The sequence below is a fragment of the Cupressus sempervirens genome, chromosome 5 (genome assembly GCF_028749045.1).
Source record: "Cupressus sempervirens isolate cs-2001-9-10 chromosome 5, ASM2874904v1, whole genome shotgun sequence".
Lineage (NCBI taxonomy): Eukaryota > Viridiplantae > Streptophyta > Pinopsida > Cupressales > Cupressaceae > Cupressus > Cupressus sempervirens.
Genome location: NC_143122.1, coordinates 461,483,074 through 461,507,888, shown reverse-complemented (window position 1 = coordinate 461,507,888; position 24,815 = coordinate 461,483,074). Strand labels below are relative to the sequence as shown.

General features: G+C 33.2%; 1 protein-coding gene across 4 annotated transcripts; it reads left to right on the top strand.

Annotated features, from left to right (window-relative positions):
• The first annotated feature begins 886 nt into the window (after positions 1-886).
• On the top strand, positions 887-6,405 carry LOC149556768 (RNA exonuclease 4-like). 4 transcript variants are annotated; one of them, XM_089831296.1, is made up of 7 exons: positions 887-1,115; positions 2,214-2,365; positions 4,420-4,553; positions 4,726-4,964; positions 5,117-5,323; positions 5,552-5,632; positions 5,938-6,405. In XM_089831296.1, exons 1-7 carry the CDS (start codon positions 1,093-1,095, stop codon positions 6,170-6,172), a joined length of 1,071 nt encoding a protein of 356 aa, XP_089687422.1. In that variant the 5' UTR covers positions 887-1,092; the 3' UTR covers positions 6,173-6,405. The 4 variants fall into 4 exon arrangements, with proteins under 4 accessions (XP_089687422.1, XP_089687423.1, XP_089687425.1 ...); XM_089831297.1 differs by having other exon boundaries at positions 1,019-1,115; positions 2,104-2,365; positions 5,552-5,608; XM_089831299.1 differs by lacking the exon at positions 887-1,115 and adding an exon at positions 1,214-1,329.
• The last annotated feature ends 18,410 nt before the right edge of the window (positions 6,406-24,815 follow it).

Sequence of the window (24,815 nt, the reverse complement as noted above, 5' to 3'; positions counted from 1 at the left end):
AGACTTCACCTGAGTGGAGGATGAGATCTTTATAGGCATTTAAGCACACAACCACATGTTAATGATCAAAATAAAGAAAATTACACACTAGATCTAAACTAATATTAAGTGAGATCAACATGTTTGAATAAAGGGGAAAAATCCTAGGGTAACATGTTAGAAATATCACTAATATGCAGAGATAAGAAAAAAATTAACCATTTTCAAATAAGGTCATATTATACAAAGAAAAAAAAAAATGCAAATTAAACCCTAAATATAAGAATTAAGAGAGACAATAATTGAGAAATTAGAAAACACTTCAGCTATTGCTAACATCATGTTATCGTTATTATTGATTTGACTTTGTTGGTATTTGGTGCTCAAATATAGAATTGTAATTTTGGATTCTAGTTAAATAATCTACTTTTAATAAACCTCTACTTTTGCTTTGTTTACATGTAAGTCTTTTTAGGAACATCTTCAATCCAAACCAAGGCAAACAAACTTGTATAAAATAATAGGAGAGTGAAGTGTGAGCAATATGAATGAGGAAACCTTATATAGAAATGAATGAGGAAATTCTATATAGAAATAAGTTCTAAAACCAAAACCTAAAAAAAGACAATAAACACTTAGATATTTGAATTCAAATAGTTTATAAGATATTAAGACTTCTAAGTACAAGACCTTACATCCTAAGAAATGAAATTGAAATTAAAATTGTATTCCTCCCAAATTGATATAAGTAAACACTTTCGATAAATAGATCTTAGCCTACAGATATTACTGATCTAAGTAACTTAAAAAATCTTTGTAAATGGCATAAAATCTTTCAATATACATAATACCCACAAAATAAGAAGAAAAAAGACATAAAAGAAGAATGACAATATAGAGTCAATTCATCATAGAATCGTTCCTTTGCACATTCGGTGTGACCCACGAAGAGGAGTGTGTCCTCAAAAAACTGTTCAAATCCACAATAATTCATTCACATCCTTCATAGAGCAAGGAAAATGGATGATCGTGTTTGGCTGATGATATTCCGCCACCTTAGGACACAATAAATTCAGAGACCTGTTCGCTGAGATCTTATATCAAAATTAAGTCATGGATTCTGCAGAGAGCAGCAGGTTTGTATTCCGTGTCGGGGGTTGTCTGTTCTCTGTCATTTAATGGTATTAGGTCTTGGATTTTGTGGGGATTCCAGCAAAAAGATTGAGCAGTTCTATATTATGAATATTGTGGCTTGTATGGACTTCCAAATGGCTTGAGTTCTATTTCTGATATTAATTTCAAGCGTGCATACCTGTAATGGGTTTTATCGTGAGCTTTGCACGGTTTAAGGTCTCTGTTTCTGCCAGTACTGCCCAATTAATATTATAGTAAGATGATGAGGGCATCCCCTTATAGCAAATGCAAGTCACAGAACACTAAAAATGTGCCTGAGTGGGAATTTGGATCAACGTTTTATAATGTATTAGTAACATGTTATATATAGTCAATAATCTGTTATGGCACATGATATACCTGCTTAGAGTGCATTTCTGATACAGATTCTATGTATTTATGCCTGAAATGGATATTATTTTGAGTTGTGCTGGTTTATTGTATTGAAGTCCCGTCTGTCCTGTGGATCATCTGTTATGGCACAGGATTTACCTGCTTAAAATTAATTTCCGATACCCAATCTATGTATGTATGCCTGAAAAGAGTTTTATTTTGAGTTGTGCAGGTTTAAGATCTTCGATTTTCTTAGTACTGCCCAGTTGATTATAGTGACAACGATGAGGGCACTCCCTTACCACAAATGTGCTTAAATAGGAATTTAACACAAAGGTCTATCATGTAATAGTAACGTGTCTTCGGTGTCAAATTTTCTATCGTAGCATATGTTTTACCTGCTTAAGATCCTTTTTCTGATACAATTTTATGTATGCATGCCTGGAATGAGATTTATTGCGAGCTCTTTACAGTTGAAGATCTCTTATTTTATTAACACCCCTTTTAATGCATAGTAGCAATGATGAGGGCATTCCCAATTTACAAATATAAGGCATGGTGTACTACAAACGTGCTTCAATGGAAATCTAGTGCTAAATTTAATTGTGTGTTTTGCAGTGCTCGGTTGGGTTAAATTATCTCTCGTGGCATATTGTTTGCCTTTCATGGACTATCTTTTTAATAAAATTTGAGAAGATGGCATTTATGGGTGTGCTTGTGCCTCGTAGGAACAAATGTGCAGCATGCTTCAAGCAATTCAATAAAATGGAGCATTTGGTAGAACACATGAGATTGACTTGTCATTCTGGACATGAACCCATTTGTGGCATTTGTAGAAAGCATTGCAAGTTCTTTGATTCATTGAGGGAACATCTTGTTGGTACGTTTAACTGTGTTCAACCTTCAGCTTTCTGTTTTCAGTATTTTTTTGTAGTGTCTCGATCCTTTTTTAAAATAGAAACAGAGGGATGTAATTCAAGGGACTATAAACATTCACAAGGAGGGTGAGATGTCCTTTACTTGACCTAAGTCCATTTTTGTTAAATAAAATGGTGACAAATGGTATTTAAGGGTTTCTCCCTGTTCTTAGAGCTGTGGAAAAAACAAGGAAACTATTAACTTAATGAGTCACCCTACAAACAACAGTTGGATTTACTTTACATGCTTGGAGAACACTTGCCTGACGAAATGTCTATTGGCCTGCCGATTATCTTGCCTCAAAAAAGTTAAAAAGGGAGTGGCAACTGTTCAACAGTTCAAGTGGTCAAATGCAAGCCCAGGGAACCATTGACATGCCTCCAAACAGCTCATCATTTGTGAATTTAGATTTAGAGTAAGGCAGTCGTGGGCTATCCAGAGATGAACTAATCATCCTTTTGCTGATCTATTGGACGCTGTTATTTAGAGACATGCTTAGAGATGTTTCTAATTCTAGGGCAGCCTCTTCAATTAATTTTTTATGATATAAGAATTTGGTATTCTACTATTCAGCCTATTTTCCCCTGTGGCCGGGCATCACTTCTAGTAATCATAGATTTTACAGTATGCAGACAAAGTTTGGGTGCAGTGTGGCAAGCCCTTATACAATAGTTTGTAAGCTAAGGCTTACTTGTGTCCCAAATGAAGGACTTGCCAGTGAGTGGATTTGCATCTCTTTTTAAATTTGTTTGCTCTTATTGTAGCATAATTATATGCAATGTGCTCTAATCCTTTCAACCCAGATCTGCATAACATTATCAATTATTGTGAAGTTACATTTATCACTTGATATTTTAGCGACTTAATTCTTAATAATGGTTAGTAGTAAGTACGAGTTCTTTGTTGCACCCTTCTTCAGTTAAATTTTTTTATATTGACAAATGAGATAGATATATCATTGTGGACATGAGCCAATCGTAGAGATTTGTAGAAAGCATTTTGCAGGTTCTTGACTTGCAGAGGGAACATCATATCTGTATTTTTGACTGCGTACATAATCTTTATCTTTTATGTTTGGGATAACATTCAAGGAACTAAAACCAATCACAAGAGTGTGGGCTTCCTGTCCTTAGCCCTAACCTGTTTTTTTAAATAGAAATGGTAACAAAGAGAATTTTAGGGCTTCTCTCTCTTCTTAGAGCTATGAAAAAGGGAGGAAACTCTACATCTACTGGGTGACCTCATAAACAGCAGTTAGATTTCCTTTAGATGCTAGAAGTGCACTTTCAGTTCATGATGAGAAAGCTATTGGCATGCCAATTAGCTTGTGTCAAAGAAAAAAGGGAGGGATAAAGTTCATGTGGCCAAAACCAAGCTCAGGGCTTTCGGAATGCCTTCAAACAGCTCATCATATCTGAATTTAGATCTAGGATGATGTAGACATGAGCTATTCAGAATTGAAGCAATTGCTCTTTTGCTTATCTATTTAAGGGTGTTATTCAGGAACATGGCTAGACTGTTTCTAATTATAGGGCACTCTCTTTAATTATTATTTTATTAAATGAGATTTTGGCATTTGCTCTATTTTTTTTTCTTCTAGTCAGACACCACTCACAGTAATTACTAATCACTAATCCGAGAACTTACAGTGTGCAGAGTAAGTAGGGCTGTGCTGTGGAAAGCCCTTATAGAATAGTCTTAAAGCTAAGGTCTGCCTGTGTCTTAATTCTCAAACGTAGGCCTTGCCATGGTGGGATTTACATTTCTCATCAAATTATTTAGTTATTATTGGATCATAATTATGCACAATGCGCTTTAGTTTTCTCAACCTAAATCTGCAAATCTTGATTATTGTGAAGCCTATTAACCACTTATATTTTAGTGACTTAGTTCTTAGTATTGATTAGTTATACTTCTTTGTTGTACTTTTCTTCAGTTAAACAATGTTCCATCAACACATTTTTATCTGAAATTTGTTTTGTTTGAATGTTTGATTTTGGCATTTTTTAACCACAGGTCCTCTGCCTAAGGCTGAATGCTCAGCACAGTTTCTCAAAAGAGGGTGTGAATTGTGCTTGATTTTTTTTGACAGCCCCGATGCAGCTGCTGCTCACAAAAGAACCTGTCAAGTACATTCTGATCAGTCTTCTGTAAGTGTATTTGGTATTCTGATATGGTGGAATGGAAGATGGACTGCAGAACTGTGCAGTTGATCAAATATTTGGTTGCCTTGATGTTATATGGCTGCCTGCTGCAATGGGCATGAAAGAAAAGCTTCATATATGATTCAAATTGAATTAACTTTTGCATCATTATTTGCAGGTTACATCTGGTTCTCGTTCACTGGTTAATAAGCGTATTCAAGCTGAAAAGATTGGACGCCAAACAAAACCAGATGATGAAATATATCCAGTTTCTGCTGTATCTCTAGATTGTGAGATGGTTGGTGGTGGGCAGGATGGCTCTTTTAATCTTTGTGGAAAAGTCTGCCTCGTTGATGAAGAAGAAATTGTTCTCTTGCAGACATATGTCAAGCCACAGATTCCTATTACAGATTACAGGTGATATGTTCTTCCCTTTCTTTTGTCTATAATAATTCAACTCTGAAATTTAGATTATATGTGTGAAAAGTACAATATTAAGCAACATCCTATGTCAGGAGCTAAACATTAGGTGCACTGTAAGATGTAGAATTTTCTTGTGTTTTTTGTAGGTTTGATATCACCGGTATAAAACCAGAGCATCTTGCTGAGGCAATACCAGTGAAAGATGTGGCAGAGGAAATTAAGAAAATATTATATAATGGTGAAACAGTTTCACGAGTTCGTCTAGTAGGGGGTAAGGCAAAGCTCCTTGTAGGGCACAGCTTAGACAATGATTTGCAATGCTTAATGCTCGAGTACCCGAGCCATCTAATCAGGTATTTAATGTTTTGTAACAAGCTTGCAATATAGTGTTTGAAAATCCTTGTCATAATTTGATGCTTATAAATTGTCAAATTGTGTCAAATATTGCATCTTATACAAAATATACAAATTTCTGTATCCATTTATCTCTTGATTAGAATTCGTTGTGCTCTTGATTAGTGCTCGTTGTACTCTTGATTATCATTCAATCGTAAAGTATATTTTTGTATAATTGTCTTCAGGGACACTGCTAAGTATCCACCATTGCGCAAGACTGGCAAGACAAGCCATTCTCTCAAGTACTTGACAAAACTTTTATTAGGGTACTGTACTTCACTTCTTTGAAAACAGAACTAACTTATATTTTCAGAGTATAGATGCATTAATATACATTGTGGCATTCATTTTAGTTTTTAACATTGAAACACTATCTCCATATCTAAGTTTAGAATAAGTACAGATCATTTCTGGAAACTTTGAAGGGAAATTCATTATTTTATGATCTGCCTTGGGCTTTTGATTAGGAAGTAACAATTTTGAATGGATCCCTTGACAAGTATTTGCTTGCATCACTTTAGGATCCTGATATTTAGCAATTATAACATGACTCAAAATATGAGTTGCGCAGGTACGGGATACAAAATGGTCAACATGACCCATATGAGGATGCTGTAGCAGCAATGCGTATCTATAAGAAAATGCGATCTCAAGTCCATGAACAGAAAGATGGTAACGGGACTGCTGATTCTGACAAAAACAATAATTTTGCATCTATGAAACAGGCAGATTTGGAGAAAATGACACCTGAAGCTTTGTTAGAAATTTCAAGGTCTGATTACCACTGCTGGTGCTGTGACACATGACAATTGCCATGTTGATTTCATTTAAGTGCATGACAGTTATTAGGCTGTCTTTTCTTTTGTGGCAATTAACAATTCGGATAACTTTTGTTGGGTAATTCCATGGAGCATATTTAATATGATTGTAGAAATGTTAACTTTTGGCCTGCACAGTTTACCAAATAGTAACTATGTTATAAAAATATGATACCTCAAATGGCTTATATTTTAAATAGATCAAATGAACCATTGCTTAATTCTGAATGTGATTACTGATTTGCACTAGAAAGCTTGCATTTGTTGATTTGGATAGGAAAAGTTAGTAATTTTGTTGCCACAGTACTGTACAATAGATGGCCATTTAATCAAGCAAGGTATGCAAAAACGAGTGCCCTAATCATATTACTTCCATTAGATGGTGATCCAGAAAATTTGAGAGCATTTATGAGCATTCAGAAAAGGAAGAATATCTATTTGTCAAGAAACATATTATCTTTACAATTTTGAAACAATGGAACAAATTGCAATCCTTACTAGAAGGTGTTTCTTGCATTAGTAACAATGGCCATGTCATCACACTAGTGAAGTGCCTTTGTTTACTCATCAAATCTCTGGATTGTCAAGTATTTTTATTAGCAGCATTTTATTGAAAAATGTTACAAGCAAATAAGATTCTGTGGTGTTAAGTAAGAAAACTAGAAAACTAACAGATCCATTTGGAAAGGATAGGAAATAAAATGGTCATTTTGAAAGTCCACAAAGCCTGGTGCCCATCACACCTGCCTGTCCTTCGATTATGGGGTAGCTTATAGCATATGAAACCACCGTATGCACTTGACTACACCTAGATTACTTGGGAACTCAGCATGTGAAACCACCTTGTGTGCTTGACCCTGCTTAGAACACAGGCTGCACAAGCGTTACTTTCATTTGGATTAACACCTATGCTTTTCAACTCAAGCACAACTATTTTTCCTACAGTTACACCTAAAGATTACTTGGTAACTCAGCATATGAAACCACCTTGTGTGCCTGACTCTACTTAGACCATGGGCTGCACATGCCTTAGTTTCCTATGCATTCATACCTATACCTTTCAACTCAAGCACAACTACTTTCCTGCAGCACTGAATCAACAAAAGATGTTAGCGTTCCATTTTATTTTTGGCACAACTCTTTTTTCTATTTACTACAATATCAACCTAAACAAGCACCTCTACTCGCACTCAGATTTCCATCCCTCATTTTAGTATAAATCTGATTATATATTTTAATAGAAGATGGAGTATGTTTTTATTTGATCACTCTCTATCAGTAGTCAAGAGGGTATTTTCTTTATGAGTTGTTGGATTTACTTACAAAGTGTCTCTCATGTGAACATTCCTCCTTTTGAGGTGTAGCTTCATAAGTTTTCTCACTTACATTGGTTAGAACACTTCTCCAAGTAAGAAACACCGTATTCTTGAGCAATTGTTTGAGTCAGAGCCACATTTAGCTTGGTATCTTTCATCAGCAAGGGAATTCTGATCATCCTCAAGATGGACCAGCTTCCATTCAGACTGCCCTTGAATGCATTTTAATGAATTCATTTTCCTCATTTCTCTGAGTTGTTAGGTTCTTATTGTAGCCCAGGTTAGCCCACAGGCCTGAAGGCCTGAAGGCATATTAGGGGTGAAGCCATAAGCCCAGGCCATACCCGGGCCAAATCCAGCAAAAGTTACAGAAAAAATAAATCAACTTTTTTAATGATAAAATAAGCATAATCAACTTATAGTTGAAACTTGAATTTTTAACAAGCTTTTGAGCAGCAAATGTTATTGCCTGACAGAAATTATCCACAGAGAGACTAAAGACCATTCTTATTGAGTATTGTTCACACATGAATATGATAAAACCTCTCAAATTCAGTCATAAAACTGAATTGTTAATAATAATATCAAATACCTTTCAAGTGCCATTCTGCACTGGGATTCAGAACTATTGAACAATCAGAAAGGCCAGCAGCATTATAGTGCACCAGTACAGCTAACTAGTGGGCCTCCTGAAGGAAACTACCAATTAGCCTAGGTGAATACCTCTCCAACGAAGAGACTAACAAATGCCAGAACATGGAAAGCTTATATCTTGTCAATGAAATAGAATGATTTCTATAGTGCACAAACAATAATAATAGCTCAGAACTTGTGTGGCAAAGAGAAGGCATTTATTTGCATGTGGATGGATCATCGGTTCACCCTTGGGATATTTTTAGTGAAGATAAAGTTATCTTTCAGTACCTCTGCCAGAATGAGCTGTTAAAGTTGCTATTCTGAAGCAGATAAATGAGCTGTTAAACATGCTATTCTGAAGCAGATATGTTGAAATGTGTGTTATCATTGCATATAACAATTTGCAAGCACACCTAACCTGAAGTTGCTATGCTAATCAGATATACTGAAATGTGCATTATCATTGCATATAACAATTCACAAACACGCCTAATCTGCAAGACGTAAATAACAAGCAGAAAACCCAATGATGACCCACACCTTCCAAAGAAAGATAACAATCTCCCCCCTTAAAGGATTTGAGAACTATATAACTAGAGGCCTTCGTTATAGATGATACATTCTTATTTGAGACCTAACTGACCTAACTTGGTAATCAAAAACCAAGGGCTCACTATTGGCATCTACTTCGATAACATCTATACATGTAGATAATGACTATTGGCTTGGATGGTGGGACGAAGTCTCATGTTAATCAAGGATGACCCAAAAATGTTGGGGTCAAATGAAGGGTTCATCTTTAGAGAAGCACACTTTGGGAGAGAAATGAGAAATATAGCAGGCGTACCATTACAGAACTCTTCTCCACGAACTCAAATGAATGTACCAGAAAGGAAAATAGGGGCAGCTAAAATCAAGTGATTATAAGGCTTGACACTTTTCTAGAAAGAACCATATCTAGGACTACACTTTTTTGTTTTTCTAGCATGCCTTATATGTTAAATCCATAACTTTCAATCATGCTGGTCTGAATATAGATCATACTGATCTGATCTTGCATTAGATAGGTCTGAAGTTATTGTATCATCCTCTTAGGATATCAGTGTCTATAATGGAATACTAGTTTGAAGACTTACTAATCATCCTTGGATAGTTTAGATTCTAAACTAATATTTGCACGAAAAGTCGCTGACTTCAAGAAGATGATTCAAAGGAGACTTTGGAAGGGACATGCCCCTTGATCTATATATTTAATAAGGGTGTGGTTGAAGTCTAAGGTGTAAATATTCTGCAAATTCTGCAACTAATTAATCTGATATAATACCTTCTATGTGCTGGAGATTGTTTTGATCAATTTCAAATTGAATATTAGTTCTTTCAAAGATAATAGTTCTGCAACAATATGTATATCCTACTATAATTCGTATGAGGTAATGTATGCTAAAGAGGCAGACTTAGATTGTTTTGTGTACTCTTTATCCACAAACATAACCTCCATAAATATGGTGCCCAAGGGGCATGTCCCTAGATGGGACATGTCCTTCTCTAGGTTGACTAGAATTGCCCTCTCAAAATTGGTGCCCATTAGGAATTATAATAATTAGTAATTAAACTAACTATTTTGTTCATAGTTAAACTAAACAAGATTACCCTAAGGGAGACATCGATTATGCTTGAGAATTAAGCAATTATATTTATAGGCCTTTCAAAGGCATCATATGCATTATTAGACCCATACGATTTGTTTCATCAGACCAGTGCGATTACAATGTTACAAAATTAACACTCCCTCTTAACTTGATAATCATACTGAGAGATAACATATCTAGCATCATCAATTAATATGAATAAGCATAGATTGATACTCTATATCTATCTGAATCCTCTAAGCATGAGGTATCATTGAACACATGATATCATGTCATATTGCTATACTTGTGAGATGACTTATCACTTACACTAGTGATAATGATATTGCATGGGATGCAATATACATGATAAAATCCAAAGAATAAATAAATTCTTCATTTATCCAACTTGTGATTCATAGGTACTGGCTTTCCTATATCACAACATGATCCCGAGCTAAGATCTACCAGAACACAGGATAAACTCTAGAGAATAATGAAATTCTTCCTTTATCCAAATTGTGATTCATAGGCATAGAAATGTCTACATCACAATGTGATTTTGAACTCATCTAGATCTAACAGTAGACTTCTATTGTTCAACACATTATCTAAGAGATCGTCATCTCTTATAATGTCTTTTATACAAGTGTTCATTATCTCAGAGATCGTCACCTCTTAAATAATGAATACAAATGGTGGAACCCATAACAGTCAATAGTCTAACGATAAAATTATTTTATTAATAATTTAAAGAATACAAATGAATTACAATTCAACCATACCAAGTCTTTTCCTGAAGTGATCTATCTTCACTCTAGAGAGAGGTTTGGTGAGAATATCTGTTGTCTGATCTGCAATGCAAATGTATTCTAATATTACAGTATTCCTATCTACCATATCTCTTATATATTGGTAAGGAATTTCGATATGCTTGGACTTGTCATGAAAAACATGATTCACTGAAAGCTTGATGGAACTCTGATTATCACAATGAATAATCGTAGGATTCATAGCTTGCCCAAATAATCCCACAAGTAAAGAGGCCATCGTTGTTGCAATGTATTCGACTTCTGTGGAACTTTGTGCTATTGGAGACTATTTTTTACATATCCAAGATATCATTGTTGATCCTAAATTAAAACAACATCTTGAAGTACTTTTTCTCTTTAACACTTCCACCCCAATTTGAGTTAGTGAATCCATGTAAATTTAAATCAACTTTCTCATATTTGACCCCAAGATGAAGAGTGCCTTGTAGTAAGCGGTTGGGATAGACAATTGAAAGGTATGGCAGGTTATAAAGTAGGCAACAGAGACAAAGGCAGGGCCATAGCTTGCATCCCTTCCATATCGAGATTGATAACCTATAGTAGCATCTCATTTGGATCAATAGGCATAGCCCTAACCCCTGCCCTAGAATTTTATGGCAAAACCCAACTATCTCATTATGTGTTTTACTGCAACTAGGTGAATCTCATTTGGCTCACACATAAACTAACTTAAGGCATTAATAGCATAGAAAATATCAGATCTTGTATTTACCAAGTAAATAAGGGACCCAATCATATGTGTATAGAGAGTAGAATCTATGGAAGGTGATTATGTTGCTGCTTCTTTAAGTTTATGTAGATTAGTCTCCATTGGAGAAGACATAGACTTGCAATTCCACATTCCAAATCTCTTCAAAATATCTAATGTATACTTCCCTTGATTAAGTATAATGATGTCAGAATTTTGTCGTACTTCTAGTCCTAGGAAGTAATGAAAGAGTCCCAAGTCCTTCATCTCAAATTCTCTAATTAGATCTTTCTTGCATTGATCTATGAGATGATCATCACCTGCTATTAGTAAATCATCAACATACAGTATCAGAATTACCATATCATCTTGATCCCTTTTATAATATAAATTTGGATCAACTTCATTTTATGAGAATTCTAAGCCGGTGAGATATTTATCAATTCTTTCATACCAAGCCCTTGGAGCCTATTTAAGCGCATAGAGAGCTTTCTTGAGCCTGCAAACAAAAATGTTAGGATCATGAGTATCATATCCTTCAAGTTGCTCCAAATATACTTCTTCTATAATCTTTCCATTTAGGAATGTTGTTTTTACATCCATTAGATGTACTTTCCATCCCTTCGATGTTGCAATGGTTAGGACTACTCTTATAGAGGTGTATTTGGCAATAGGAGAAAAACTTTCTTCATAATCAATCCCTTCTTTCTGAGAGAATCCTCTGGCTAGAAATTTGGCTTTATATTTTTCAATGCTACCATCAACAGTGTACTTTATTTTAAATACCCATTTGGAAGAAACAACAGATTTTCCTTGAGGTCTTGGACCAATTTCTCAACATCATTCTTCATAATAGATTGGTATTCTTTTGTCATAGCTTCTTTCCAAGTTGTATGTTTAATAACATCTAAAGTATTGGTTGGTTTTGATTTGGACAAATCATTCATGTTTGTTGTATAACTAGAAAAGCTTTTGGGTCTTTTGCTTTCTCTAATTGTTCCAGAAGGTGCAACAAAGTCTTGTGCTTCCTCGACTATTTTAATGGCTGAAAGTGGTCTTTTCTTTGAATTTTGAGTTTCTCCAAGATTAAGGTTTTGAATTTCACCTTCAATTTCTTCCATGTTCTCCCTTTCAAACTCAGATTCAATATTTCTTTCAGAACTAGGTAAAGGAGAAGGTTCTTCAGAACTTAGGGCTCTTTTGAATGGTAGATCTTCTTCAAAAATTACATCCCTACTAAGTTCAATATTTTTTTGTCCAAGTATGAAAATCCTATATGCTTTAGATGTTTCACTATACCCTACAAAAATGTCTTTCCTCCCAAATGATTCTAACTTAGTTCTCTTTTCTTTTGGAACATGGATATTTACAGGGCACCCAAAAATCCTAAGATGACTTAGATTGGGTTTAACCTTAGTAAAGACTTCTTCAGGAGTTTTATCTCTAAGGTAGGAGTGAGGGCTTTTATTTTGAATATAGACAGTAGTACAAGAGGCTTCTGCCCAAAGATAATATTCTAGATTTTGATCAAATATCATGGCTCTAGTAACTTCTATAATTGTTCTATTAATTCTTTTTCCAACCTCATTTTGTTCTGGGTTATAAGGAACGATATACTCCATCTTAATTCCTATTTCTTTACAAAACCTTTTAAACAAATGTGAGGTGTATTCCCCTCCATTATCAGTTCTAAGAGTTTTAATTTTAAGTCATGATAAGTTCTTAGTTAATGTTTTAAATTCTTTAAATGTCTTTAGGATTTCTTCTAATTCTTTGCATTTTAAGAAGTAAATCCAAGTTTTCCTAGAGATGTCATCTATAAACAAAATATAGTTCTAGAATTCTCTAAGAGAAGGAACATACATAGTTCCACATAAATCTGAATGGATTAATTCCAAAACATTGTTGGTTTTTCTAGTGCTATCATGAAATGGACTTTTGGTATTCTTACGTAGAGTGCACCCTTTGCATATGCTCGAGTGGTCTTTATTTAGTTTAGGTAAATCGGTAATCATCTTCTCCATAGTTGATAAGGTTTTGAAATTTAGATTTCCTAACCTTCTATGCCATATTTCATTTATATTCGCAACTTCATAAATAGGTTGAGGTTTTGAATTTAATTCAAACAAATACCCTTTTCTCTGACCAATCAATTTTGCTTTCTTAATTGAGGAGTTCTTAGCCCAAGTTATTACTTTACCATCCATGAATGCAACATTATGTCCATCATCTTCAGGTATTGTAATTGAGATCATATTTCCTTTTATTCCTGGTGCATAGAGTACTCCTTTGAGAAGAAGAGAATTTCCTGATTTTAGTTTCAAGGTGCAATTTCCAATTTCTTTAACAGAATGTGTTGAATTATCACCGATGGTGACTTCGCCATTAACCTTTTATGATATAGAGTCTAGTGCTTCTTTGTATCCCATAATATGCCTAGATGATCCACTATTAATCACCCATGCTTTAATTGAGATTTCATTTGATAGTGATGAATAATATACACGATTCTTACGATCATACTTATCTACTTCCCTAGTAACATTTGTACAGTTCACTTGTTGTTTAGAATTCTCAGGACAATTAGATTTGTAGTGTCCATATTTTTCACGTTTGAAGCACTTTATTTTGGATAGATCTTTCTTAGATTTGTCCCTCTTTTGATTACCCCTTTTCTTCTTGAAATGCTTATTCTTGCCTTTATAGGAGTTTGTATTAAGAACATGAAATTCTTCATCTTCTGTTTTCAATTTCCCTCTTTTCTTTAGTTTTCTATATTCTTCTTGAAGACAACCTCCCTTAAGTCTATTAAAGTTAAGAAGTTTATCTCTAACACTTACTCCTTGTGCAAAAGTTTTCCATGAATCTGGTAATCCATCTATAGCCATCAATGTTAGTTCCATGTCACAAGTGATAGTTCCTATACTTGCAAGTTCATCTCTTAGGCTGACAACCCTTAGGAAGTAAGAATTCATCGATTCTCCCTTCTTTATTTGAATCTAATTTAGTTGCCTTTTTAGTGTGAGAACTCTCATTGCATTGTTAACCTCATATGTATTGAGTAGTACATTCATCATAGAAAATGTTATTTGATGTTTTGTTAGCATAGGTATGATATCATTTTCACTCCATCTAATATGATCTGAATGACTTTCCTATTTCCTTTACTCTAGATAGATTTATGAGGTTCAGTAGGAGGTTGTTTGGATGTTGAATCAAAAAATTGTTTTACATCATTTTCTTCAAGAATAATCATGATTTTGAATTTCCAAGCATCAAAGTGTTCTTTCCCATCAAACATATCCTCAGGTCTGATTGTGTATGCCACTCAAGATAGGAAAATGATGCTAGATATATATCAAGTCTGATTATTTAATTTACAGAGCCTAGGTTCAACTACTAGAGCTCTGATACCATGTAAATATTCTGCAATTTTTGCAACTAATTAATTTGATATAATACCTTCTATGTGTTGGAGATTGTCTTGATCAATTTCATATTGAATATTGCTTCTTCTTTTAGAGATAATAGTTCTGCAACGATATGTATATCCTGTTGTAATTCATATGAGGTAATGTATGCTAAAGAAGTAGACTTAGATTTTTTTTGTGTACTCTTTATCCACAAACATAGCCTCCATAAATATGGCACCCAAGGGGCATGCCCCTAGAAGGTCCATGTCCCTCTCTAGGTCAGCTAGAATTGCCCTCTCAAAATTAGTGCCCACTAGGAAATATAATAATTAGTAATCAAACTAACTATTTTTTTCATAGTTAAACTAAACAAGATTACCCTAAGGGAGATGCCAATTATTCTTGAGAACTGAACAACTATATTTATAGGCCTTTCAAAGGCATCATATGCATTATTAGATCTGTACAATCAGTTTCATCAAACTGGCGTGATTACAATGTTACATAATTAACATAAGGACACACAAGAAACAATAAAGTTTTCTCCTTATTCAATACTGCCCTAAGACAACTTGTAGAAGGGAAAAACTTTTCCAAATTTATTTCTCAATTCATTCGAGACTGAACATTGAAGATTATCTACAACAAGCTTTTAGAAGGTATAATCTAAGTTGATTCAAATCATAATTTTGCAAAAATTTTACATGGTATCATAGCTTTGGTAGTTGAACCTAGGTTTTGTAAATTATTTAATCAAACTTTATATATATATATATATATATATATATATATATATATATATATATATAGCATCATTCTCTTATCTTCAATAGCATATACAATCAGACCCAAGGATAGGTTTGATGGGAAAGAACACTTTGATGCTTGAAAATTTAGAATCATGATGATTATTGAAAAAAATGATGTAAAAAAATATGTTGATTCAACATCCAAACCACCTACTATTGAACCTAATAAATCTATCTAGAGTAAAGGAAATAGGAAAGCCATTCAAATCATATTAGATGGAGTGAAAAATGATATAGTACCCATGCTAACGAAACATCAAACAACATTTAATATGATGAATGCATTAATAAATGCATATAAGGTTAACAATGCAACTAGAGTTCTCGCACTAAAAAGCAACTAAATCACATGCAAATAAAGAAGGGAGAATCGATGAATTCTTACTTTCTAAGGGTTTCTAGCCTTAGAGATGAACTTGCAAGTATAGAAACCATCATTAATGACATGGAACTAACACTGATGACTATAGATGGATTACCAGATTCATGGAAAACATTCACACAAGGAATAAGTGCCAAAGATAAGCTTCTTGACTTAATAGACTTAAGGGAGATTGTCTTCAGAAAGAATCTAGAAAAATTAAGAAATGAGAAAAATTGAAAATGAAAGATGAAGAACTTCATGTTCTTAATACATATTTCTATAAAAGAAAAAAGAAGCATTTCAAGAAGAAAATGGGTAATCAAAAGAATGGCAAACCTCAGAAAGATCTATCCAAAATAAAATTCTTTAGATTCAAGAAGTTTGGGCACTACAGATATAATTGTCTTGAGAATTCTAAACAAGTGAGCTGCACAAACATTACTAGGGAAGAAGATAACTATGATCCCAAGAATCGTGTATTGTATTTAACACTATTAAATGAATTCTCAAGTAAAACATGGGTTATTGATAGTGGATCATCTCAACATATTATAGGATATAAAGAAGCACTAGACTCTATATCAGAAAAGGTTAATGGTTAAGTCACCATCGGTGATAATTCAACACATTCTGTCAAAGGAATTGAAAATTGGACCTTGAAACTAAAGTCAGATAGTTCTCTTCTTCTCAAAGGAGTACTCTATGTACTAGGAATAGAAAAAGAATCAAATCTTGGTTACAACACTTGCAGATGATAGAAATATGTTGCATTCGTGGACGGTAAAGTAATAACCTGGGTTAAGAACTCCTCAATCAAGAAACCAAAATTAATTGGTCAAAGAAAAGTGTATTTGTATGAATTAAATTCAGAACCTAGATGACTTATTCAAGCCATAATTCATGAAGCTATGGATATAAATGAAATATGGCATAGAAGGTTAGGACATCTAAATTTCAAAACTTTATCAACTATGGAGAAGATGGTTACTGATTTACCTAAACTGAATAAAGACCACTCAAGCATATGCAAAGGATGTGCTTTGAGTAAGAACACCAAAAGTCCATTTCATGATAGCACTATAAAACTAATAATGTTTTCGAATTAATCCACTTAGATTTATGTGGACCTATGTCTATTTCTTTTATTAGAGGATTCTGGTACTATATACTTTTTATAGATGACTTCTCTAGGAAAACTTGGATTTACTTCTTAAAATGCAAAGAATCGGAAGAAATCCTAAAGAGACTTAAAGAATGTAAAACCTTAACTGGAAACTTATTAGGACATAAAAGTAAAACTCTTAGAACTGATAATGGAGGGGAATACACCTCAAATTTGTTTAAAAGGTTTTGTAAAGAAATAGGAATGAAGAGGGAGTATACCATTCCTTATAACCCAAAACAAAATGGGGTAGTAGAAAGAAATAATAGAACAATTATAGATGTTGATAGAGCCATGATATTTGATAAAAAATTAGAATATTATCTACGGGGAGTACTACTATGTATATTCAAAACAAAAGCCCTCACTCCTACTTTAGAGATAAAACTCCTGAAGAAGTCTTTACTAAGGTCAAACCCAATCTAAGTCATCTTAGGGTTTTTGGGTCCCCTATACATATCCATGTTCCAAAAGAAAAAAGAACTAAGTTAGAACCCTCCAAGAGGAAAGACATTTTTGTAGGGTATAATGAAACATGTAAAGCATATAGGATTTTCATACTTGGACAAAAAAATATTGAACTTAGTAGGGATGTAATTTTTGAAGAAGATCTAGCATTCAAAAGAGCCCTAAGTTCTAAAGAAGCCTCTCCTTTATTGAGTTCTAAAAGAAATATTGAATTTGAGTCTCAGAAGGAGAACATGGAAGAAATTGAAGATGAAATTCAAAACCTTAATCTTGGAGAAACTCAAAATTCAAAGAAAAGATCACTTTGGGCCATTAAAATAGTCAAGGAAGCACAAGACTTTGTTGCACCTTCTGGAATAGTCAAAGAAAGAAAAAAAACCCAAAATTTTTTCTAGTTATACAGAAAATATGAATGATTTGTTTAAATCAGAACCAACCAATACTTTAAATGCTATTAAACATACAACTTGGAAAGAAGCTATGCCAAAAGAATATCAATTTATTACGAAGAATGATGTTTGGGAAATTGTTCCTAGACCGAAAGGAAAATCTATTGTCTTTTCCAAGTGGATATTTAAAATAAAGCATGTTACTGATGGTAGCATTGCAAAATATAAATCCAAATTTGTAGCTAGGGGATTCTCTCAAAAAGAAGGGATTGATTATGAAGAAACCTTTGCTCCTATTGCCAGATACACCTTTGTAAGAGAAGTCCTAGCTATTGCAACATCAAAGGGATGGAAAATACATAGAGGGATGTAAAAAAAACATTCCCGAATGAAAAGATTACATAAAAAGTATATTTGGAGCAACCTGAAGGTTTTGAAACTTATGATCCCAAAGTTTTTTTTTGCAAGCTCTAGAAAGCTCTTTATGGGCTTAAAAAGGCTGCAATGGCTTGGTATGAAAGAATTGATAAGTATCTCACTAGCTTAGGATTCTCCAAAAATGAAGCCGTTCCAAATCTATATTATAAAAGGGGATAAGATGATATGGTAATTTTGATATGTTGATGATTTATTAATAGCAAGTGATGATCATCTCATAGATCAATGCAAGAAAAATCTAATTAGGGAATTCAAGATAAAAGATTTGGGACTCCATTACTTCCTAGGGCTAGAAGTACGAAAGAATTTTGATAGCATTATACTTAATCAAGGGATGTATACATTAGATATCTTGAAGAGATTCAAAATGTGGAACTGCAAGTCTATGTCTTCTTCAGTGGAGGCTAATCTACATAAATTTAAAGAAACAGTAGTAGAATCACCTTCCATAGATTCTACTCTTTGTAGACAGATGATTGGATCCTTATGTAGTTGGTAAATACAAGACATGATATTTGCTATGTTGTTAATGCCTTAAGTCAGTTTGTGTGTGAGCCAAATGAGATTCACCTAGTTGCAGTCAAACACATTATGAGATACTTACAAGGCACTCGTAATTTTGGGCTCAAATATGAGAAAGTTGACTTTTTTTAGGGAAAGATCGATCTCACTCATAAAAAGTCAAGACAGGGTCTTCTTCTAGACATATTAACAACCCATCCCATACTATTTATAGACTCAGATTGGGGTGGAAGTTTTAAGGATAGAAAGTGTACTTTAGGATGTTTTAGTTTAAGATCAACAATGATATCATAGATATGCAAAAAATAATTTTCAGTAGCACAAAGTTCCATAGAAGCCAAATACATTGCAGCAATGATGGCCTCTCGAGAAGTAGTTTGGCTTAGAAAGTTACTTGTGGAATTATTTGGTCAAGCCATGAATCCTATGATTATTCATTGTGTTAATCAAAGTTCCATCAAGCTTTTTGTGAATCTAGTTTTCCATGATAGGTCCAAGCATATCGAGATTCCTTACCATTATGTAAGAGATATGGTAGACATGAATACTATAAAATTAGAATACATTTGTACTATAGATCATACAGTAGATATTCTCACCAAACCTCTCTCTCTCGAGTAAAGATAGATCACTTTAGGAAAAGACTTGGTATACTTGAATTGTGTTTCAGTTGTATTCTTTAAATTATTAATAAAATAAATTTATTATCCAGCTATTGACTATTATGGGCTCCACCATTTGTATTCATTATTTTAGAGGTGATGATCTCTGAGATAATGAACACTTGTATGAACGACATTATGAGAGATGACGATCTCTTAGATAATGTGTTAAACAATAGAGTTCTACTATAAGATCCAGATGAGTTCAAGATCACATTGTGAAGTGGACATTGCTATGTCCATAAATCACAATTTGGATAAAGGAAGAATTTTATTATTCTTCGGAGTTTGTCCTATGTTCTGGTAGGTCTTAAACTCGGGATCATGTTGTGAAATAGGAATGCCAATACCCATGAGTTACAACTTGGATAAATGAAGAATTTAATTATTCTCCAGATTTATCTTGTATATTGTATTCTTTGCAATATTGTTATCACTAGTATTAGTGATATGCCATATCATAGGTTTAGTAATATGACATTGTATCATGTGTTCAATGATACCACATACTAAGAAGATTCAAATAGATATAGAGTATCAATCCTTGCTTGTTCATCTTAATTGATGTTGCTAGATATGATATCTCTTAGTATGATTATCAAGTTAAGAGGGAGTGTTCAATCCATGACTTTCAATCATGTTGGTCTAAGTACAAATCATACAAATCTGATCTTGCATCAGATAGGTTTGAAGTTATTGTATTATCCTCTTAGGATATCAGCACCTATAATGGAATACTAGTTTGAAATTTTATTAATCACCCTTGGTTAGTTTAGATTCTAAACTAATATTTGCATGAAAAGCTGCTGACATCAAGAAGATGATTCAAAAGAGACTTTGGAAGGAACATGTCCTTTGTAAGGACATGCCCCTTGATCTATATATTTAATAAGGATGTGGTTGACTTCTAAGGACACACAAGAAACAATAAAGTCCATTCCTTAATCAATAATGTCCTAAGACGACTTGCAGAAGGGAAAAACATTTGCAGATTTATAGCTCTTAATTCATTCAAGACTAAACATTGAAGATTATCTACAACAAGCTTTTAGAAGGTATAATTTAAGTTTGATTCAAATCAGAATTTTCCATAAACTTAAGATCCTAGATAACTAGTGCAAAGAAAACATTGCATCTTAACTCACACTTTCATAATTCATCTCCTTTGGTTAACACACAAGTATACAAAGTGGGTGGGATGGGTAGTTGCTATATGGCCTTGAGATTGGTTTTTGTTGTACAACTTTTAACAACTTTTAGGGAAAAATAAAGACTAAGTGTTGGCCTTCGATATTACATACCAATTCCGTGGTTGTACAACCCTTGTCATGGGGAAGGGATGTCTTGGCAAGTTGGTTATAGATGTCATCATGTCTATATTAATTCCAATATGATTACCATAAAGGTTGGATGTCTAATCATATATTATACATGTTTATCATACAATATAAATGATTGTTAAGCAATTTTACTAGTAATAGAGAATGTTCAAATAAGTTGTATAAAAATGTTACTAAAGATGAGGAGTTGTGCACCTCATGGGTTAATGCACATGTTTTCTATATGATGTATGTAAAGTTTTCACATGTGACATGCTATTTTGATTGAGTGATGACATCATAGATAAAGATTAGTAATTTTACTATTTGATAGTGTGACAATTTTGTAGGATGACAAAGTTTGAATTCCCACAAGAGCATATGAAAAGATTTTTTTTTGTAAAGCCATAAATATGTAAAGGACATAGTAGTGTGTCTACCATTCAAATGGTTTGTGATTGTAATAATTTTTGAGGTAGTCAAGAATTTTAGTGGGGGATAATAGTGTTCTTGAAGTAGGGCAAGAATTATCAACAACTTCATAAAGAATGATGCATTATTTGTTTGTGATTAATGATGCCTTAGGATGCTGTAGGATTATGTGTATGATTAGTTGACAATTTACATTGATCAAGGTGACCAAGTATAATGAATTTGAATTTTTTTAAAAATATTCCAGGTTGACATGCTAAAAGAAGATTATAAAACAGTTTATGAGAGATTAGTAAAATGTTTTAGAGGTGTTTGAAATGGATTTAGGAGATTTTTGGAGTATGTAGAGATCCTAATGGTAGGATCTTATATGAACTTCAACAATGTAGTTGCTACAAGTTCTACTTCTCTTGTTAGATATTTTTCTTTGATGAAGAAGTATGCTAATAACTTTTGTAAAAAATGATAATTGGGTAAACAAGCCAGGTCTACTTTTCACTCTAAAAAAGAGAACTCCAATAGATTGCTTGATGTGTTCATACTAATTTTCATTGTCCTACTAATACAAGAAGTTTTCAATGTGAAAAATATTCCATGCTATTGATAGATGGTTACCCAAAGATGGTATAGATAACTTTTTAAAGAAAAAACCTAAAGCCTTTGGGAGGTTCAAAGCTCTAAGCATTGGTTGAAAATCTAAAGAGTAGGACTATGAGCTTAGATGGAGGAAGAGAGTTCGCATCAAATGAGTTAAACTCATTTTGTAAATCACATGTAATCAAGAGGTAGTTATTTACTCCTAAAACTCCATAGAGGAATGGTGTAGTTAAGTGAAAGAAAAAAAAAACAATTTTATATACAACAAGGACTATGATTTTTGTGAGGAATGTTCCTCAACTATTTTGGAGAGAAGTTGTGAGCACTGAAGTCTACACACTTAATTGGACAAAGATCAGAGATGAAACTGGTAAGACACCTTATGAACTTTGGTATGGACATGTATTTGCTGTTAACTATTACAAAAAAATGGTAGAAAATGTTATGTGAAAAGAGATGAAGATTTAGGAAAGTTTGATGCAAGAAGTGAACAAGGTATATTCCTTCGGTATTCTACCAAAAGAAGGGAATGTAGATTTTATAAAAATAGGTTGAAGAAATTGGTAGAATTTGTTTTTTAAAGGTGGATGAAAGCCTTGAAAACTTGGCAAGATGCAATGAGAGTGAGTTCTAGAAGGATAGTAAAGATCAAGAAAAACTAGAACAAGTGCAAATACAAGCTCAAGTCAATAAATGTAGAAGATGATCCATACAAAAATGGAGGGGATGAAGAAGCTATGAAACTCAAGATAAGACAAAAGGCTCCAAAATATGTGAGACTAAACCACAATGAAAGCTAGATTGTTGGTGATAGAAACAAGGGAGTTCAAACAAGAAGGCATGTGCATAATTGGATATTCTTAATATCACATATTGAGCCTAAGAATATTGTAGAATATTGTCAAGATGATCATTGGAAGCAATTAAAAAGGGGCTATCAAAAATTGAGAAAAATGACATATGGATTCTAGTCCCAAGATCTATGTACAAGAATATTAAATGGGTATTCAGACACAAGTTAAATGTAGAATTTGAAGTTAGAGAAACATAATAAGGTTGGTGTGAAAAATTTATTTATAGATAGAAGGAATTGACTATGATGAGATGCACTAGTGACAAGCATGGAATTAGTCAATATATTTATTCCTTGTATATGTAGCTTGTAAGAACTTCATATTTTATCAAATGGATGCCAAATCAACATTCCTAAGTGGTGGCTTAGAAGAAGAGGTATACATAGAGGAACTTGATGGTTTTAGTCTAGGCAAATAACTAAATGCTATGTTCATTGAAGAAAGTAATACATGGATTGGAGCAAGCTACGAGAGAAAGGTTTTCCAAATCAGATAAGTATCTACTCAAACTTGGATTCAACAAAGGTATTGCAAATAGTAATTTGTACTTTAAAATTGATAATGAAAATATTCTTACTATAGAAGTCTTTGTTGATGATATTATCTTTTGAGGATATGATGGGTTGAGTAAAGAGTTGCATTAGAAATGCAAAAAGAATTTGAAATGTCCATGTTAGAAGAAATAAAATTATTTCTATATTTGCAAATCACACAATTAGATAAAATATTTTTTATGAGCCAAACTCTATATGTGAGGGAATTGCTATGGTAGTTTGGATTGGATGACTGAAAACCAATGGAAAGATCTATGGTAACACAATGCAAACTATCACGAGATGATGAGTCTTAGAGGTAAATAAGTTAAGATATAGATCAATAGTTCGAGGATTACTACATTTAACTCATACAAGACTTGATATCATGAAAGCAGAAGGTCTTGTTACAAGATTTCAAGTTGATCCAAGACATAAGAATGAGGTGCTTGTGGAAAGAATATTTAAATATTTGAAAGGGACAATAGATTTTCACTTGTGGTATTCTAAGGAGAAATATTTCACTTTATTTATGTGTGCATATGTTAATTGGGTAGGTTGGCTTATGTTTGACAAAATTTTATCTACCACGAGACTTAAACAAATATGCCTAAGGACTAGTTGTAATACCCCTCCTTTACTATCATTGTAGACTTTGTTGTTAAAGTTTTATCTGACTATGTTGTGGACATGTCAGCCCTTAACTGATATTTGAAATATGATACTTTGATATATAGGGTCATTGATTATACCAAATAGTAATGCTTACTTAGTTGCAATGATGATACTATTATGTGTTTATTTGATGATTATGATTATATTTGTAATGATGGCACTTTAATTACTCTTAGTAAATACATTTTCTTCCATAATTATGTCATATGATACGCCTTTAAATGATGATGATGATGAGTTATTTATATTAGAATATAATGCTACTCATATTTGTGATTATTGATTATACTTACCCCATACTTGCATGTGTATCATGTTTGTGTCTATTTTATATTTCTATTTTAATGTGCTTGATGTGGTTGAGGGAGGGAGTCGTAGTCTCCAATGAGTCAAGATCTACATGATGTACTACTCTCCACATTTGCCTTTTTAGCTGAGATATATATGCGCATGTACATTTTCATCTTTTATGTAGGTTGCAAGTACTGAACATCGACTTCCTTGAATTGCTAGGGTGAATGTGCCCTATTGCAATAACTCAATAGTAAGAATGGGGAGATAATGTTCAAGTCCAATCCCAGCTAAGGCCTAATTACTGTCTCAAGGAGGGCATTTATTTGATGGTCTACTCTTTTGTAACCCATGAGTTTTTCTTTATGTGTGTTGTTTGACTTTGACTTTTATTAGTTTTTCTTATTTTTTCTTTTATATGGGTTTAACTATGTGATTTTATTTATAAATGATTATATTATGATGCTTGGATTAATCTTATGATATTTGAATTATTAAATGTTAATTGATTTAAAAAGAAAAATATTAAAATATGATGTTATTTAATTAATTGAGAAATTTATTAAATATATTCTTTAATTTAATTTAAAGACTTAATTTAA

Bases quoted from the DNA above. Each gene is read 5' to 3' on its own strand.
- LOC149556768 (XM_089831295.1), top strand. From the start codon at position 2,182: ATGGCATTTATGGGTGTGCTTGTGCCTCGTAGGAACAAATGTGCAGCA. The intron at 2,366-4,419 runs GTACGTTTAACT...TTTTAACCACAG, and splicing joins ATTGAGGGAACATCTTGTTG to GTCCTCTGCCTAAGGCTGAA. The intron at 5,324-5,551 runs GTATTTAATGTT...AATTGTCTTCAG, and splicing joins TACCCGAGCCATCTAATCAG to GGACACTGCTAAGTATCCAC.